An 18,750-nucleotide genomic window follows, 5' to 3' on the forward strand; every position below is an offset into this window, starting at 1 on the left:
GTTAGGATTAATCAAATATTACCTCATTCTTGCTGGAGAAAACCATTATTGCAGCATGCAGGTCTCTGACGAAGCAAATATTAAGTAGTATAGACTGTAAAGGTAAGTCAATTCAGTTTCTTAGATCAGGAAAAAGATGTTTTTAAATATCCATTGTTATTTTGGCATAGTAGTAATCTCTGTAATTCTCTGCTGTGTGACTGCAATAGACATTTTGCCAGATTACTACCATTTTCTCCATTAAAAGACATTTTTTTTATCTCTAGCGAATAAAAGTATGAAACTTTTCTTGATTTTACTTTTCTTTTCTCTTCATAGAAGCTGCAAAGAATCAATCCTCCTTACTGTTGTTCAACCTTACCCTGTAAGTATTGTCAGTGTTTTCTGAATTAGTTTCCTAGCAACATTGCAGCTTTTTTTTCTGCCTAAATTCTGTCTGTGCCTCTACCATATCTGTGCAATGAAAAGAAATAAATGAGATAAGGGCTGTGCCTCTTAAAGGTGATGTTCAAGACTGCAATACTGCATCTTGCACTCAGAGACTGCATCAGCAAGTTGTCTTTTAACAGTATATTTAAACTCACACCCAGAAGCTAAGTAGAGCAGGATGCTGACTTCTGTTTCAGTCTCTGGTCTGTTGCAGCTCCTGGGTTTTTCTCAGTTCTGCCTGAGTCCCACAGAGTTATGCTGCCATATCAAACCAGCTGTGCCTTGTGCAAGGGAGGGCTCTGTGTGCATCTCCAGCTCAGGGCATGTGAAGGTGAGGGGAAGAGAACAGGCAGAAAGGCAATGGCACGAGGCTGGCTTAAAGACACTGAGAGAGTCATAGAATCATGGAATCACAGAATGGTTTGTGATGGAAGGGACTTTGGAGATCATCTAGTTCCAACTCCCCCTGCATGGGCAGAGACACCTTTCACTTAACCACCTTGCACAAAGCCCCTGTGGCCCAGCCTGGCCTTGAACACTTCCACGGAGGGAGCATCCACAACTTCTCTGGGCAACCAGTGTCTCACCACCCTCAAAATAAAGAATTTCTTCCTAATGTTCTAAATATTTAGAAACTTCATATAATTAGAAACTGCATCGCACCTTGGAGCTGGCTGATGCAACGTGCCTTTGCACTCCTCTCATGCTGTGTGGGAGTGGGTTCATGGCCTGTCAATTCAAACCCATCTCACATGAAAGAGGAAAGGAGCCAAGCCAGAGGCCAAAGCACATCTCTCTTCCCAAACATCCACACAGAGCTGTACAAACCCTGAGGCTGCAGAAGCATGGATCAGGAGTGATTTCAGATTCAGCAGGTCCATTCAGCTCCCTGTTGCCTAGCATGTTGCACAACAGTTTTGATTACCAAGGGATAATTGTATCCTTTGCACCCAAGATGAGATAAGATGAGATGAGAAGGATTTAAAACAAAGATGTGAAAAGCATTTTATCTGATTAAGGTGCCAAAACGCACATCTTGCAAATGCAACTTGATCAGTGATGAGTGTCTATGCACTACTCCTTAGCCTTTCCAGCTAGCTTAGAAGTGGCTATGTGGTTGTTCTGGTCCAGTAGCCTTCTTTAGAAGCCACTCTGCACATCATCTAAATCATGGGGGGAAAGCATGCATTCCACAGCAAAACCAGGCAGGGGCTGTGGTGTTGTAGTAGGAGCACTGGCAGGAAGACGAGCAGGGATCTGGTTTACATCAGCCACCTTAAATGAAAATGCAGGCATGGTCTGAATAAATGAAGAAACTTCACCACCTTAAAAGCTTGCTGGATTACAGCCAGTGGTTTTGATCACAGTGAATATATTAAATATGTGAGGAAAAAAATCCTCACCCACTTGCCTTTTTTTTATACAGATTGACTTATTTTATCTATTAACAGGTTTCATCCTTTTCTTTAAATGTCAGGTGAAGAACGAATGTGTGCTATAGTGGGGGTTTGTGTACCCCTTAAAAATGGACAGTATAAAAGTGTAGTACTGCAGGACTGTGAGGTGCTGTGGGCTGTTATCTCTGTGTTGCTGGTATGAGAGCAAGCCTGTATATACTGAATGTAAGGGAAGCCAAAACCCAAATAGCCTGTGAGCTCCATGTTCAGGAATGGTCTTACAGTATAGGAATGGTCCTCCTCAAGCCTGTGACCTGGAGAAGAAGGAAATTCAAGACCTGCTGTCTTCCTAGGTCTTTGGATCCAAGGTTTGATATCTGACAAGGCAGAAGATGCTCCTTTTATTATGTAGGACCAAAAGCTAATCAATAACTGATCTGCTGCTAGATGTCACTGAGCTAGGAATGGCTCTGAATCATTTTGCTGTCCTGCCAGCCATTTAAGCTGATGTGCCCACCTTTTACATGTATTTGTGTTGCCCCACTCTGGCATGTCTGTCATAACTCAGCAGGCAAAGTACACGTGTTTTTGAGGGTGATGGGCATTTTATCTCATGGAGGCATGAAGTTTGTCTCCCCAAGAATTCCCATAAAGCAACCCAAAGATGCAATTGATGTCTGCATATTGATGCTATAATGCTTGAATTGACCCATTTTTATCCCAAACTCAGGATGCTTCAGTGGCATGAACTGAGTTAGGAGAGCCTCAGCTGCAGGACTGCTGCACCCTGCAGATCTCTGGTTTGTGCCCCTACCTGTCCATACCAGGGTCTTGTTGATTCGTAGCATCCTTCCCTTGTCACTTTCAAGCCCAAGTTTTCCTGCACTAGATATAAAGGTGTGTGTAGGGATGGGGAGCAGGTGGGATGCTTCAGCTAAATTTGAGCCCTAAAGCAGAGCAGGCAGGATCCCTCAGTTTATGTAAACTGTGGCCAGTGAAGTCTCCTGAGGATGCTTGAGTCACCTTAAACATCTAACCCATGCTGACCCTCATCCTGCCATAACATTATGGTCAGTAGTGCCTCAGCCTGTTAGGTGACATCCCTCTAAGCTCTGCCATCCTGGGTGTTGCTTCACTCCTGCTGTGTCTGCTCTTCAGGGCAGGGCATCCCCTGGAGAATATATTTTGTCCTACAGTTTGGAAACCATATTTATATCTTCAAAAGTTATGATGCACGTGTGTTTTCCTCTTTTCTTTAATTTTGCCTCCTCCGTTTTTCCTTTTATTATTTTGCCAATAAAACTGGAAAGATGAAGTAGAAACCAGACAAAGGAAAAGTAAGAGTTTTTAAATAAAGACTGAACTTCTTCCCCATTCTTGGCAGAAATACATCTTTACAAGCATTTCATTGATCTTTCTTCTTGATGGTGAACCTTTTTCTTTCTATCATTGCATGAAACGTATCTGCCAAGATGGATTACAAGAGTGCTGTTTCTCAATTGTTTTTATTTGCACTATTTAGAGTGTGTTTTGTTTTCATGCTTTCAAGTCCTTTATGACTGCAGGTGAAAATTGATGTAATATAGATTTTTAGTACTCTCTAGTTCCCTTAGTAGTTCTGAAAGCTTTTGTGGATAATTTTTACTTAACTGCATTCAATTTTGTTTAATGCTTAAACTCGTTAAAATTTCATTTTAATTATGACCAAACCAAAACATTAAGCTATCTGTTTTGATCCTGAAATCTCTGCTACATTCACATCACCACTGCTCCGAAGGAGGTTACTGAAGGGCTGAAGCAGTTGAAACTGTTCAAATTTTTGGTTTCTGGAAGTATGGCATTTGATTATGATTTCTGACCATTTTATTCTGTAAATGGACTATCATTCTGTTTGCCTTATTAAGTTTTAAGCATTACTCAAATCAAATAACTTGCCTGTTTTAATATCTGTCCAGATTTTATGTGGAGAGATCATTTGATAGGATGCTTTCGTGATTAATCTCTTAAGCTCCTGGGATGGAGTCCAGGCCCAACTGAGATCTATGGCAATTTAGATGTGTATAAGTTCTGCAACAGGAAAAGGATAAGATCTTTTTCTATTTTGAAAGAGATGCTTCTTGTTATAACACAGTTAGATGTCTGAGACCCACCATTTGCAGAAAACCTATAATAAATAACTCTTATTTATGGATTGTACTGATTGTGGGAACAATCTTACTGAGACTCTCATGGTATTTTTCATGCTGCTTTGCCTTCTGGAGTCGTGTGATAGAAGCATCTACCATATCTAGACTTGTGCTTGTAAAGAAATATATAAAAAAGAAGCAGGTTTGTCAAAAAGACTTTAAAATCTAAAATGAAAAAAGACTACCAATACTAGAAATCATTTGGAAGTCAGACGTGAACATTTTCAACAAGATGATTTTTGACTGGTTGGGGTTGTGAAGTTGGTGTAGAAATGATGGACTTTTTCCTTTGAATATGTATATTTTCTCCAGCCATCCTGAGAACCTTTCTCCACTGCATAACTTCCACGTCATCTTCTAGGTATGGTCAGTTCCATGCATGCCTTTAATCCTACAGAGGAGGGGGTCATAGTGTGGTTAATGACAAGCTTGCCATCAGTGCATTGCCTCCTGAAAATGCTGGCTGGTCCATGGCCACTGTCCAACCACTCTTTGCTGTTTTGAAGCAGCCTCCTCTCAGATCAGTGCTGTGCATCCTTCTTTCTTCCATCTATTTGTGGCGCAAGTCCCAGTGGGCACTGCTGCTCCTGACCTTTCTTTCTTGAAGTCTCTTCTTAGGGTATATGGATTTTTTCTGGAGTGTAGTTCTACAAAACATGCAATCTTCTCAGCAGTGACATCTGTAAGAAAATTCAGCCAGCAAAGTAGAAAAGAGGCCCTGTACCCTTCACCTTGTCTGCTATTTTCTCCTTGTAGTTCTTCCCCCTGCCCCATTTCAGTTGCCATTAGGTCTATTTTCCCTCTTCATTAGGCCTTGCTCCAATCTCAGTTTCAATATAACTCATATAATCCTTCATTTATTCTTTTTAACCTGGGTTTTTGTGGTGTGAAGGTTTCTTTCGTTCCTAAAGGTCCTCATCCTCGCAGAGCTGTAGGACTGAAAGCAGTGCAGCATAGTTGAATTTTTGAAAGTTTGTATTTCTCTGTGCTGTATTTCTCAGTACTGTATGAGTGAATCATGAATGTATCATGAATGTGAAGAAGTAATCCATGAATGTAAAGGACTGTACTTTGGAGAGGCAGAATCCCAAAAGGCCAGTGGAGGGGATTTTATGGATGACTTCCACATTTAAGAAAGAGAGATCAATAGCACAGGCCCATATAGTCAAGAGGTAAACTGCAATGTCTGCATGCTTCACAAAGTCTGAAGCTAACCTGTGGTTTCACACAAAGTTTTTTTTCACACAGAGTTTTTGGCACAGTCACAGTAAGCTGGACTGCCGTTTTCTGTAGATGGAATGGATTGGATTTTCTCAATGCCTGCATTAAAGTAAGGTTTGCCTGTTCCCCACAAGAATACAGAGAATACAAGAATACCTTACAGATGCATCTTACACATGTATGGGACTAATCATAGAAACATAGAATCCTAGGGGTTGGAAGGGACCTCGAAAGATCATCTAGTCCAACCCCCCCTGCCAGAGCAGGGCCCCCTAGAGTACATCGCATAGGAACGTGTCCAGGTGGGTTTTGAATGTCTCCAGTGAAGGAGACTCCACAACCCCCCTGGGCAGCCTGTTCCAGGGCTCTGTCACCCTTACAGTAAAAAAAATTTTTCTGATATTCAACTTGAACCTCCTATGCTCCAATTTACACCCATTACCCCTTGTCCTATCACTGGTCACCACTGAGAAAAGCCTAACTCCATCTCCCTGACACTCACCCCTTACATATTTGAAAACATTGATGAGGTCACCCCTCAGTCTCCTTTTCTCCAAACTAAAGAGACCCAGCTCCCTCAGCCTTTCCTCATAAGGGAGATGTTCCACTCCCTTAATCATCTTAGTAGCTCTGCACTGGACTCTTTCATCAGACTGTGGTTACTATCTCAAAATAGTAAAATATAAATCAAGCAAATAGTACAATATCATTGTCTCTGGTAGATCACCAACTTTTAGGAGAGAACCTCAACCTCACCACTATTTCAGCAATTAAAGTTGTGTCAAGAGTTTAACAAAGAAGTGCTCCTGATGATGATCGGTCAGTGTCCTGTGGTTATAACAAATTACTTTGTAGTAAAACTCACCCATATTATTGCCTCCATTTCCCTACCTGCTCTTCTACAATTCTCTTTTAAGCCAGTGTAGTTTTTTCAGCCTTTCTCACAGCTATAAATGGCAGTATTTAGTTTGCCTTTGGGCATTATGTTCTGTTCCACTTAATAAATTTAATTCTTCCTCTTATTCATGTTTTATTTGCTTGCTAAATTTCGTCTCATATAATTGCCTTTAGGGTTGGACCAAAAAGTCAACACATTTTTGTGGTCATCCAATTTAGCCTTATTTTCTGACAAACATAATATTTCATATTAAACTAATGGCTAATATTAAGTAATTAACTTAAAATCTATTGCATTTGTAGAGTTTGTGGCTTTTTAAAACTTTGTTATTTCTGTCAACTTTTGACACACATAGTCACAAAGCAGGTTTTCTTTTCACCTGATGGCTGTCCATCCTGCTGCCTTGTTTCATTTTTTTAAGGTAACTCAGTACTAAACTATCTTCAAAATGTAAAATCCTTCTTTTCCCTTAGCACGAGTAAAGGTTTTGTTGATGCAGTACCTGTATTGGCAAGAGCACTCATAGGGACTTTAACAGCAAATAAACACCTTCCACTTGGAATCTCCCCTAAATTACCATTTACCTGCAAAAGCAGACAAAGTACTAGATAACATTATTTTCATCAAAAAAACAATTTGGCCCAAAATCAAGGATAATGTTTCTAAGAGCTGTCAGAAAATGACCTGCTATAATGCTACTGACAGGGGGGAAAAAAGAAAAAAAAATTTTAAAATCTCATTTTGAAAACTCCAGAAAATGAAAATAACAACATTTTCCACAGAGCCTCCTTGTGTTATAGGAATTTCTCCTGCTTTGACCCTACTGATGGCATGGCCATTTATTGCAGTCCCTGGTACAGGGGGTTCCAAGGAGGGTCTCCGCCTTCACTGTTGTTTCCTCTAAGCAAACCTTTATGCAATACTTCATTTCTCTTGTTAGCAGTTTCTCCAAGGAATGTTGGAAGGATTGGCTGAGTTTTTACTGAATTCTGCTTAGACGGCTACGAATATTTAAATTCCTGATTAATTTTAGCTTTTAATAGGAAATGGTGCTTAGGTCACACAGTGTGAAGTTTGTGGGTTCTCGCAGCTTTTTGACTCCTTGTTAAAATGTGTCCCCTCATTTTGCAAAAGTCACTCTAATTAAGCTGTTTTTATCACTGACAATGCAAATGCTTTACTTACAGTGATAAATGTTCCACATTAGTGTAAACACCTCCTGCTTAAGGTCATTAACTGAAGATAATGGCTTCCATTTGGCTAAAAGACAGAGTATCAGAAGCAAATGAACCTGGCACTCTGAGAATCATTAATTGATAGCATTCTTCACCTACAAACCTGGAGAAATTAAAACAGAATAGAGCACATCATCTTGCTGATGCTTTGCAATTTTCAACAATCAAACCCAACTGTTTTCCTAGGTATTTGTCACACTCTTCTGAAGAAGTTCCTTTCTCAAAAAGTGCCAAGTTGATGCAGAGGGAGAAACAATGCCATTGTGCAATGAAATGCAGAAGTTGTGCTATTACTCAAATATTTAACCAGCAGAGAACATTCCTCCAAATATCTGGTGCAACTGTTCCAGTTTTTATTACATCCCCAGTTTATTGTGTGAAGCTTTTATAAAGCAATTTGCTTCCAGGCTCACACAGGGTGTCTGGCAAGGGGCCAGAGTCCTGACCACATTGCCACAGCAGAAGAAGGAAGGGAAGGAAGCCCCATGTTTTGTGGCAAACCCATGGTGGGCTTTGCAATATGTGTATGAAACCCCAAGTCCCTGAGGAATTCTTGGGAACTTGTATAGGTTCAAATCTTTCAGTTGCATTGGGCACCCCTGTCACATTTTTGCAGTAGCATAATTTCAGTGTTTATGCCCCCCACAAGTGACTTTAGGAGGCTGTAGAGAGGAAGAGAGAGAGGGTTATAGAGAGAGACAGAGCCACACAGTGGTTTTGCCAGATTTGCTGTATGGGAATAACCTTGCCAGAAAATTTGGCTCTCTGCCTGTAAAGAGAGGCCAGACTGGTGACTCATCTGCAATAAGGGCAAACAACAGTAAAAAGCCTCTTCCAGCACGAAGAGTAAGGGAAAATTGCTTTTCCCCTTGCCCTAACCAGGGAGAGCCAGCAGCCTACTCCTGTAGCTGTGCTGCCCCATGGCAGTAGGAATCAACAGCTTGCAGTCCTTTACTTGGTTGCCATGTAGATCCTCCCCTTTACACACTGCAGAATAGGAGTATGTGGAGAGGAGGGAAATTAGGAAAGGCATCTGTAGAGTTCCAATTATAACCATGGTATTATTGTGTACTGTGTCATCCTAGGAATTAATCTGTAGATTACAATACATAAGCATGTTTCTTCAATGTTTCCATGTTTTTCTTTCTTGGGGAAGAAGTGTTTTGGGTCCCCCACCCTGAGACATTAACTTCTTTTTAAAAAAAAAAAATCTTCTTTTCTTTATTTTTGGCTATTGTTTCAAATCTTCTGAGGGACATGAATTTTTCAGCACAGGCTTTGGAAGCTGATCTTGGTTTGATCATGGGGTTGAATTTTCTGTCATTTACTCTTCCTGATTGCATGGTCATAACTACTAAAGAGGAGGTAAGAAAGGATAACTTGTAAAAGTGAGAAGCGTTCCTTTTTATTTCTTTATTCTATTTTGTGCTCCAGGAGTTAACAGATGGCTCTGATATTTCCTGGGAGAATGTGAAATCTTTCATTCCTTGCTCACTGGTTGATACTGAGCCTCTAGTAAGAGTTACTACATTTTTAATGTGATAATAAATCAGGATATCCATAAGTGGACTTAACACTTCCTCCTTCCAGTTTCTAGAAAGAACGCTTCTATATCACACACACAGAAAAACCAACACAAACTTTTTAAGCAGCTTCTGCAGAGATCAGGGGCAACAAGAGCACATGGACTTGGACTACTCCATCACTCCAGCAGATTGTTAGTTGAGTGAAAAAATTGAGTTATGGTGACAAGACCTTCTGTGCTTATAAGGACTGCTGTCATGCCACATTAATAGTAGGAGTTTATTCAAGATCATCATCACTGATGGCTGCACTAATTTCTTACAGGCAAAGCAACATGAATCAATCTTTTCAGTATCCAAAACCAATAAAGCCACTTCTTAGGAATTTAGATAAGATTTGGAAAATCTTAAATTCACGTGGTACTGAAACTAGTGGACCAGGAGATGGCCATAGGAGCACAGTGATTTTCAGCCAGTGCCATTACCCACTGAATAATCTAGTAGATAAAAGAGTCAGGTCCCAGAAGAAAATTATGATTGTCTCCAGACTTCTAATCCATGAATCCCACAAAGTGTCTGAGCTATTGAAGGCAAGCCTTGCACAGGGTGAGCATAAGGGACATGTTCAGGGGAAGCCTGCTGGCCTGCAGCTGCTTTTTGGTGGTTCAGAACTGTGTTTTGTGGTGGGCTAACATAGTGAGATGCCACTGCCGTTGGAGAGCTCTCAGACACTTTTTTGGCAAAAGTTGTGTGTCTATCTATACCCAGTGGTTTTTTTATTCAGTGTTTGAAGGAAGGGTCACTGGCTGGTTGCTGGTTGGTTTCTGTTGATGTAAGCCAGCTTGGTTGACAGCAGACATTGTGGAAGAACTACAAGGAATTTGTATGTACACTGAGAGCCATTCTCATTGCTCCAATCTGGCAGTAAGATAACTTCTGGCATGGGTGGTATGCATCAGTGATTCCTTATATGCACGTACATATGTGTTATCTTGGGAAGCATTATGGTTTGACTGTAGTTCCAGTGAATGGTATAGAAAGGGTTGCTGTATACACGGAGTTCCCAATATTTGAGAAACAGGGGGAATAACTTAAAAGGAGAGATAGGTTTCAGCTTGAATTTGTATGATATCTCTTGTCATCATTTTTCCTTCCAGTCTCCTAAATCAGCTTTTATTAGTGCTGCAAAAAAGGCAAGATTGAAGTCCAATCCTGTCAAAGTGCGCTTCTCAGAAGAAGTAATTATCAATGGCCAGGTGTCGGTGAGTATTTAACTACTTAACCTCAGGAAGGACTGAGCATTTCATCCAAAGGTATGCCTCAAGGCTGGAAAGTGAGGGAATTACATGGGAGGAACAACAGTGATAAGTTTGCAGAGCAAAGGTTATTTCTGTTTCTCGTGTGTTCAGAAGATCTGTTTTAATGTCCATTGGACCGATAATGTTCTGAAAAATTTGTCCCTTAAAATACAATTAAAATCCTAGGGAATGCATTTTGTAGTGATAGCATAGGCTTGGTAATGCTTGCTTTTCTTTGCTTTTTTTTTTCACGGCAATTTTGTAGTAGGAAAATGTACAAAGCCAAAAGAAGTAGCATATCAAGAAAACAGATTAACGTTACCATGCAGACCTGTTTAAAATTTATCTACTTGAATTTGTTTCCAGCCCTCAGGCAAAGTCAGCTTCCCTTTGAGAAGCACTGAACTCCTCCTTAAACATGAACTCCATGAACTCCCCCCTCATTTTCATAATTTGCCAGAACAGTGTTCCAAACCAATGTCTTTATCCAACTCAGTTCCAAACATAAGTTGATACTGTGTTTTGTCAAGAGCAATTTCTGCTTTAACAAAACAAACAAACAAAACCAAAAACAGAGCAAAGCTTTGTTTCCCTTTCTTTTCCCCTCTTTATTTTACTCTCCTTGTTATGAATTACAGTCTTGTAACAATACTCATAAATTATGACAGCTATTAGCGTTTAATAATTAGCTATAGAAAGAATGCAAAATATCTTGATTGTAATTCTTTTTAATGGCTCTGCAGTTCCCATTTTGTGGATTGAAGACACTAAATAGCTCTCTATATTCAGAGATACAGTAATCTATTTTTCTGTTTCATTGAAAATATTTGAGTTTTGAGGGAGCATTTATTATCAGAGAGAGATAGTATTTAGGGAAAGAAAATACTCCAAGCCAGACATAAAAAGTTTGTGAACAGCCATCTTTTTTTCCAAGGAGGCCTGTAGAGAGCATTGTAGTAAGCCTGGCTAGGGCTACTTGTAGGGCATTGCTAATTCTGCTTCCAGTTTTACCCAGCACCTTTTCAGCAGTTACCTTTCCATCTAAATAATGTCCTTCCTTATAGACCAACACTTAGAAGTCACTTGTTACATGTGATCTGATTCAATAATTTCTTTGACAGGAAACAGTTAAGGACAATTCACTTCTTTTCATGCCAAATGTTCTGAAGGTGTATCTTGAAAATGGACAGACCAAATCTTTCCGGTTTGACTGCAGCACTTCAATAAAGGTAGGTTACATATACCTTAGTAAGCAATCTCAACAGTGCCAGTTAACTCTTTTTAAGACCTTCAGTAATTACAATTTATTTGGAAAGCTTTAAGAAGAAAATTAATGGTGTGTTCAGTTGGGGCTGAACTTCTAGTTCAGAAATAATGAGGTTTTGGTCCATTTTTCTTCTGCTAAAAAAAGTATTGTTGATAAAGGAGAAGGAAAAAGATCATTTTAATGTGCCTGGAGTGCAATTAAAGTCGTGTGGTCCTATCATTTGGATATGCTGCCAAATACTGGCATGATTTGTCAGCAAAAGTCAGGAGCTAAGAAGATTAAGATGTTGGTTGCTAATTGAATATCATCCAGCTTGTCATCCATTGAACTTGGGATGGGATATTGTAGGGTTATGCTGGGGACAAATTGTTCTTTTCAGTGTAATGCCCTCTCTGCTTTGCATAACATATTTCACATACAGAAATAAAGAGGTGAAGCACAACTGAGGACACACAGCTGAGGCTGCTGAGGAGTGACACTGTTCCACATAGGTTCCTAAACCACAGGCATTGTTGGTGTCTGTGAATGCTTTGGAGTAGCAAATTAAGCAGCACGACCAGCATTGTTAGGCATGCTGCTAGGATCTCAAGCTTTTTTTTGTTGGGGTGAGCTGGTTTCAACACACCTTGGTTACTAAATCTAGTTGATGGCATGCATGCATGGGACACTGAGGTGAGAAAGATGCATGGGTGGGAATGATCAGTGAAGCCTGGGGGTGCAGTTTGCAGCTGCACTGCCAGCTTTTGCTGGTTTGAAAGGATTATGAAGCTATGCATATTTGAAGAAAGGCTGCTTTTGTACTCACTGTGATTCAGCAGTCTGCTCAGTCAGTTAGAACAGCAAGGAAAATAATTTACTAAGGTAAACAAGAGGAATTTTACTCCAATCTGAAGGCAAAACAGATACAAAATAACACTTAAAAATGGGCTGCAATATCTGTTTATAGTTCATAAGTATACCTTAGGCATCTGCTGAGTACAGGTAATCGATACAAGCCTCCACTCTACAGCTGTGGTGTCCTGCATTGCTTCTGTCCATTTGATAAATTGGTTGGGTGAAGAAATAGGAGGCATTTTTCATGTAAATTGTGAGGTCTCCCTGCCTTTCTAAAGCCCATGAGCCTACTGTCCAGTGTTTTCTTTAATGAGCATAAAAACAACCAAACTGTTCCAGGATATTTGATCCCTGAGGATCCCTGGCAATCCCATAACATCAGTTTTCAGTAGTTCTGTCATGGGTGTGTCATGTACCAGAAGACTATAATCAGAAGTCATTTGCAGAGATGCCCACATGGGCTCAGTGACCTAGATATAGTGATGTTGTAAGTCATCTTTGACCTCAGTCATACTGACTTTTTGTAGGAATAACTTCCTTTGCATATAATTCAGGAAATTATATATCCTGTAGTCTGCACAGAAAAAAGAAATTACATATTCTTGCATTTACATCTGTATATATTCCTCATTGTGAAAGGGTGGGTGTGAATTGATACTTCCTTTCTTAAACTGAGAGAAGTAGATGTGCCCCAGGTGAATCAAAGCAAATGCTAGGGGCATATTTCTGCACAGAAAGTTTTCCATTAACAACAATCCCATGTATATATTTTTCATCTGATGCCAGCTCAGGAATGTTCAAATATAAAGGTGCTGATTTTTCGTTTGTGAATGTGTGTAGTGTCCTGTATGCTCATGCAGGACACCAATGAAACATGAACATCCTCTCACTTAAGATCTGGGTTTCCACCCTCTTCAGGGTACATCCAGCGTGCATGGCAGTGAAGAACCAGGTCCCAGGCACTTCATTAATTTAAGCATATTTTGTAAATCCTTTGTTAATTAGGACGTCATCCTAACACTCCAAGAAAAGCTTTCCATCAAGTGTATTGAACACTTTTCCCTGATGTTGGAGCAGAGGGTTGAAGGATCAGGAACGAAACTCCTTTTGCTACATGAACAGGAGACTCTAACTCAGGTTTGTGTCACGATACGTGAAAACAGATATGAATGAGATGGGTTAATCAGTAAACTATCCATCTTTTGATTACACAAGTGAGTTAGCTGCAAGAGTTATAGTTTGCTATGGTCTATCAAGTAGCAGCGGTATTGAGATGCAGTTGAAGAATGAGATTCTTGCAGAAAACAATTATGTTTCTATTACATAGGCAGCATACTTCATTGTTTCATTGTGTGATAAAAAATATATTAAATATCAGACTGAACGCTAGAAAATATTTATCGAGCCTTTTCTGTATTCTACATTGCCCAGCAAGTAAATGTTCTGAACAGCTGGAAGATTCATGGTAACAAATCTGAGATAGGAGCCAAAGAACAAAAATGATTTTTAAAGGAATTTGGCTCTTATCTGATTATACAGATCTGTATCTGGGTGACAGGGAATAATATTCTTTCTGATTAAGCCAAACAAGCCTGGCTTGTTTATGCAGCGATATGTTATGTCACTTCAGTGACAATAAATTGTGCCCCAGAAAAATGCAAGAGTGACTTTCTTCTTTAGATCAAGGAGGTGTGGCTAGAAGTAAAGTTGCTTTACAGTTCCCAGCAGAGGACTCTGATTTTAGCTGCTTATCATTTTGCCAGACAGTTTAGCCTGAAATTTTCCATGGTATTTGTGTTTCAGGGGAATATCAATACTTTTTTAAATCTCATCTAAATTTGAAAAAAAAAAAAAAAAAAAAGAAATTGATTCTTGGATGAGATATCTTAATGCTTAAATTAAATGTCGGAATTCCCTGATATTTAATGCAGGATAATAAACACTAAAATGCGGAATTCCCCATTTAACTTCAGTCTGTGAAATGATATGAAGGAGCTTGGTTTATGAGATATCAGTCTTCCTAGCATTTTCTAACCTCTAAGCACTTGACTTTGCCATGGTAACATTGTTTTCTTGTGGGTATAAGCTACCTAGTGAATGCATAATATCCAGAAGTACTCAATACTGGTCCTCTTGGCCTAGCTCTCTCTTTTAAGTTATTGGTAAAATTCTCATTGAAATCAGAAGGATCAGAATAAACCAACACAGTGAGCTTTCCAAAATCCCATCTGGAGCTTTTGTTTATATAGAGAGAGTATGTGTAGGTACTTAGGAATGGGGTCAATATGAGATAAATGTACTTTAAAAAAAAATTTAGGGCAAGACAAACTTCAATGGAGATTTCTACAAGTATAGTTTTATCAATTAAGAGATTGATTATAAAGTACCCTAACTCTCTAACTGCATTAGCTTAATTAAATAAACTATGTAAACTATATTAATTCTGAGGGTATCTTCTTTGAAGTTCCTGTAAAATCAGCAATACTTAATTTTGCCATTATAATGTTGCTGTTGACCATGACCTGCAATAATGTTACAGGATTGTTACCGTTTCATCCACTTATTCATTAGCCATGCAGTGGTCCCCCAAGAATATACCCAGGATGTGGTGTTACATGTTTAGCAAAGTTTTGCTGACCAACAGACTGAGAGGTCTTTTTAATTTTTCATGTTTTGGGAGAGCTTTGTCTTGGTCAGAAGTTATGAGATATACCTTTTAAACCAGAACAATGCAGAAAAAAATTCTTGCAAGTTGCCTGAGAGATTAAAGCAAGGGAGAGAAATTGGGAATAATAGCTGCACTTCACCTGCATTCTCAGGCATTGTAAGAAATAAAATGTGACCTCTCCCCAAAAACCTTCTAGCCCATCTTGGTTATGAGGATTTTTGTCCTGTGGAAGCACAACTCAGTTTGTATTTCACTTGCCTGGTTTTCATTAAGTTCTCTTTTCTCTGTCCTTTCACTATGGTTTTGAAAAAGTGAATTCTGTTGCTTTGAGGATGAGTTGTATTGGGCAGTCATGCCTGCGTGACTCTAAAAGTCTTCCACAGTATTATGATGTTCTTGTGTGAAAAACCTAATAAGGAGCCCATAGCAAAGCTCTTTGTTGGACAGAATTATTTTTCTTGCTGTCATGGGGCTCTGGAGCAGGATCTCATCACTCGAGACTACAGATCACGTTGCTCAACCAGAGCTGCCAAACTCTAACATGGTTCCTGCACTGTCCTAGGTGACCCAGAGGCCAAGCTCGCATAAGATGAGATGTCTTTTCAGGATTAGCTTTGTCCCAAAGGATCCCATTGATCTTTTAAGAAGAGATCCTGTTGCTTTTGAATATCTCTATGTGCAGGTAAGTGAAAGCATGACTATTGTTAGTGTAAAGGAGAACAGGGTAAGTGCAACTAAAGGACAGTTGCACTCAGTATATATAGAGATTTATGTCTTCAATTAGAAAAGCATGGCTGCAGTAAATCCTGTTTTTTATTTCTGCTGCATAAAGCCAATGAATGCACTTGGGGAATGTGCAAATCTTAATCATCTGCAAAGTCCTCTTCCTTCGTAAGTCCCTCCAAATGGTAGTGCTTTGATATCTTTCCAAAGTATACTTGGCTTTTGAAAAGAGTGAGGCTGAAATAATTGCTCATACTTTTTTTTCTGATACATTTCTGCACATCAGACAGAAATAATGTCTGAAAAGGGACTTCCAGTAAAATGGATGAGAAAACTGATGCACAGGCAATGTGATTCTCCTGGATGTCTTACCAGATCAAATCCTGCTATCCTGAGTCCAGCTACACTGATACCCTCCCATCACTCTTTATGAAAGAGGCTTACTGTTCTTCCCAGTAATGATGAAAAGAACGTAGGTCAAAATTCTCATGCATTCTGCTTTTGAGCAGAACTACTTTTGTTCTTCAGAAGTGCCCATATCCCCATGAACATCTGACATCTGGGAGAGAAACAGTCCTAACTTCAGCATGGTCCTGCTTCTGAGTTCGGGGTTACTCTTCGTGCAATGTTAATTTTTAAAAAAACACACAAAAAAGGACTGTAATTTATTTTATTTTTAGTCAAGATTTTTGAACTTGATGCTCCCTCTACTGGTTCTTTGGCAGAGCTGTAACGACGTGGTTCAGGAAAGATTCGGACCAGAACTGAAATACGACATCGCCCTGCGGTTGGCTGCATTACAAATGTATATTGCAACTGTGACCACCAAGCAAACTCAGAAAATCTCACTCAAATATATAGAGTAAGTTGAGAATGCATTGTGTTCTTTAGAAATGAAACATTGGTAGATGCTTTGAGGTTGTTTCTTTAATATGTCTATATGGATTTACCAATTCCAGGTTGAATAAACCTAAAAACCCTTCTGTTGCTGAAATTGATGCATGTCTGTTAAGAGCTGTCTATACCTTGTCATCCATTTACCTTTGGTTACCTGTTGAGTCACATGCCTATAAATGTCAATAGGATTAACTCATTAGTTCTCAGTGATTTAATGGTCATATCTGGGTTTATATAGTATAAATCATGAAGGTTTTAGTAGAGATTATTATCGTAAGATTCAGATGATTTCTTGGTTCAGAAGGCTGTAGGGACTTAGGTTGCATTTGTAAGATCACTTAAATACCAAAGTAGCCCAGTAGCTACCTGTTTTATGTTAGGCAAGGTATATATGTAACTACAAAGAAAAAAAAAGTTTCCAAAATTCACCTGTGTGTACATCTGTCTGGATTTGAAAAGGAAACAAAACAAAACAAAACCAACAACAAGAAAAAACTAAGCTAAATTAAAAAAACAAACAAACAAACAAACAAACTTCAACTCCCAAAGCCTTTTTTGTTGTTGCAGAATGGAAATAATAACTGTTGCAGACTCAATGTTGTAGAGTTTATCCATTCTATTGAATATCATGTTATATTGTATCATGTTAATGATTCAGCAAAAGTAATTGCTTAGAAGTGAAGAGTCCATCTTCTATCAAAAGAGATGCTTTAAGAAGGAGGAAAATTAGTAAAAGGAAGGAGACTGCTTGTTTTTGAGGGGCAAAAAGCCCACAGAATATGAGTGACAAAGGCAGTGGCCAGCTGGTTTACATCTTCTAAAAAAGCCTAGAAAATAAACCAAAATATGACAATATGTTTAATTATCTGCTGCAATTTTAATTCTATAATTGTACTTGCGTATTTAATTAAATGGTGCTTAAAAATACAGCATAGACTGTAAACATAAAAACTTAAAACATCTGAATGGCACAATAGAAGAGATGGGAAGCACAGAGGACAGGTTATATATAACTTTAAAGCATCTTTTTTCATCAGTAATGCATAGTTTGAGAATAGAAAGCAATGTGTTATTGCAAACCTCTGGACTTCATGAACTCTCCTGTTTTCAGGTGTTCATTCACTTGGCATCATAGTCACTAATCTTTAGATAAGTAATCATCATGGGAATGTGAAATTAAATATATGCCTTTTATTTCAGAAAAGAATGGGGATTAGAGACTTTTCTTCCATCTGCTGTGCTTCAAAGCATGAAAGAAAAGAACATAAAGAAAGCACTTTCACACCTTGTCAAAGCAAATCAAAACCTAGTTCCTCCGGGTAAAAAGGTACTACATTTGCATCTTAATGGAAAATATGTTTTAAAGAACAGAAAGGGTGTCATGTATGGGAACCTTTTAAAGTTAAACCTTTGGAGAAACACCTAGCCATTATATTTTCAGAGTTTTACTTTTCGGTGCTCGGTACAACATAGCCAAGAATAATTAAAAATAATTAATTATACCTCAACTAAGCTATCTTCTTATCTTGAGAATGTCATAAAACTGGTTATTAATATTTCATGTGTGATAAAGATATAAATTTTAAATTCATTTAGTGCTTCCTATTAATGGCAGACTTTATCATAAAGTTATTGTTTTCCCTCTGATAATCTCATCTGAACTGCATTAACCTAAGGGCCTGACATAAACGCTGTTTTTCAGGATTATTTTCAATTATAGAGATAGAGACTTTTGCTGGCCAAGATCTAACTGGATGGATGATGGTCCTTGCAGTAAATGACTCTCCTTGCTGTTGGAAAACAAATCTCATAGCACTAAGGTTTCACTTCAGCTGGACAAAACGTGTAGAAGAAAATGTCTGAGAAATGCCTTTTGTTACATGCCTGCAGCTGAGGCTGTGTTTAGAGACTGTAATGAGATTCCTTTATGCAAGTCATCCCGACTCTCTCTGCAGTCAGTGGAGGGAAACAGGCACTTCTAGGGAGCGATTCATCCCATCCCATGTAACAAACCAAAAAAAGGTCAGATGACTTGTGTCCTAGAAATGCCTGTTTATCTCCAGTTCTCTTAATATGAAGAGCCTAAGAATGGTTAGTTGAAACATAAAATGAGTTGAATCCTACTCGATGAGGCTTTGTTTCTGAACACAAAACCCCCCAGACCCATAGTACCC

At 39.0% G+C, this 18,750-nt stretch overlaps 1 protein-coding gene across 3 annotated transcripts in view; it reads left to right on the top strand.

Annotated features, from left to right (window-relative positions):
• FRMPD4 (FERM and PDZ domain containing 4) overlaps nucleotides 1-18,750 on the top strand; it is a 294,130-nt gene that overhangs the window by 263,036 nt on the left and 12,344 nt on the right. For all 3 annotated transcript variants that reach the window (XM_071748140.1, XM_071748122.1, XM_071748132.1), the window contains exons 5-11: nucleotides 319-364; nucleotides 10,047-10,151; nucleotides 11,309-11,416; nucleotides 13,294-13,425; nucleotides 15,519-15,638; nucleotides 16,405-16,541; nucleotides 17,777-17,903. In XM_071748140.1, coding sequence (XP_071604241.1) covers nucleotides 319-364; nucleotides 10,047-10,151; nucleotides 11,309-11,416; nucleotides 13,294-13,425; nucleotides 15,519-15,638; nucleotides 16,405-16,541; nucleotides 17,777-17,903 — 775 coding nt within the window. The remainder of the gene's footprint in view (nucleotides 1-318; nucleotides 365-10,046; nucleotides 10,152-11,308; nucleotides 11,417-13,293; nucleotides 13,426-15,518; nucleotides 15,639-16,404; nucleotides 16,542-17,776; nucleotides 17,904-18,750) is intronic.

Source organism: Heliangelus exortis, chromosome 1 (assembly GCF_036169615.1).
Source record: "Heliangelus exortis chromosome 1, bHelExo1.hap1, whole genome shotgun sequence".
Classification (NCBI taxonomy): domain Eukaryota; kingdom Metazoa; phylum Chordata; class Aves; order Apodiformes; family Trochilidae; genus Heliangelus; species Heliangelus exortis.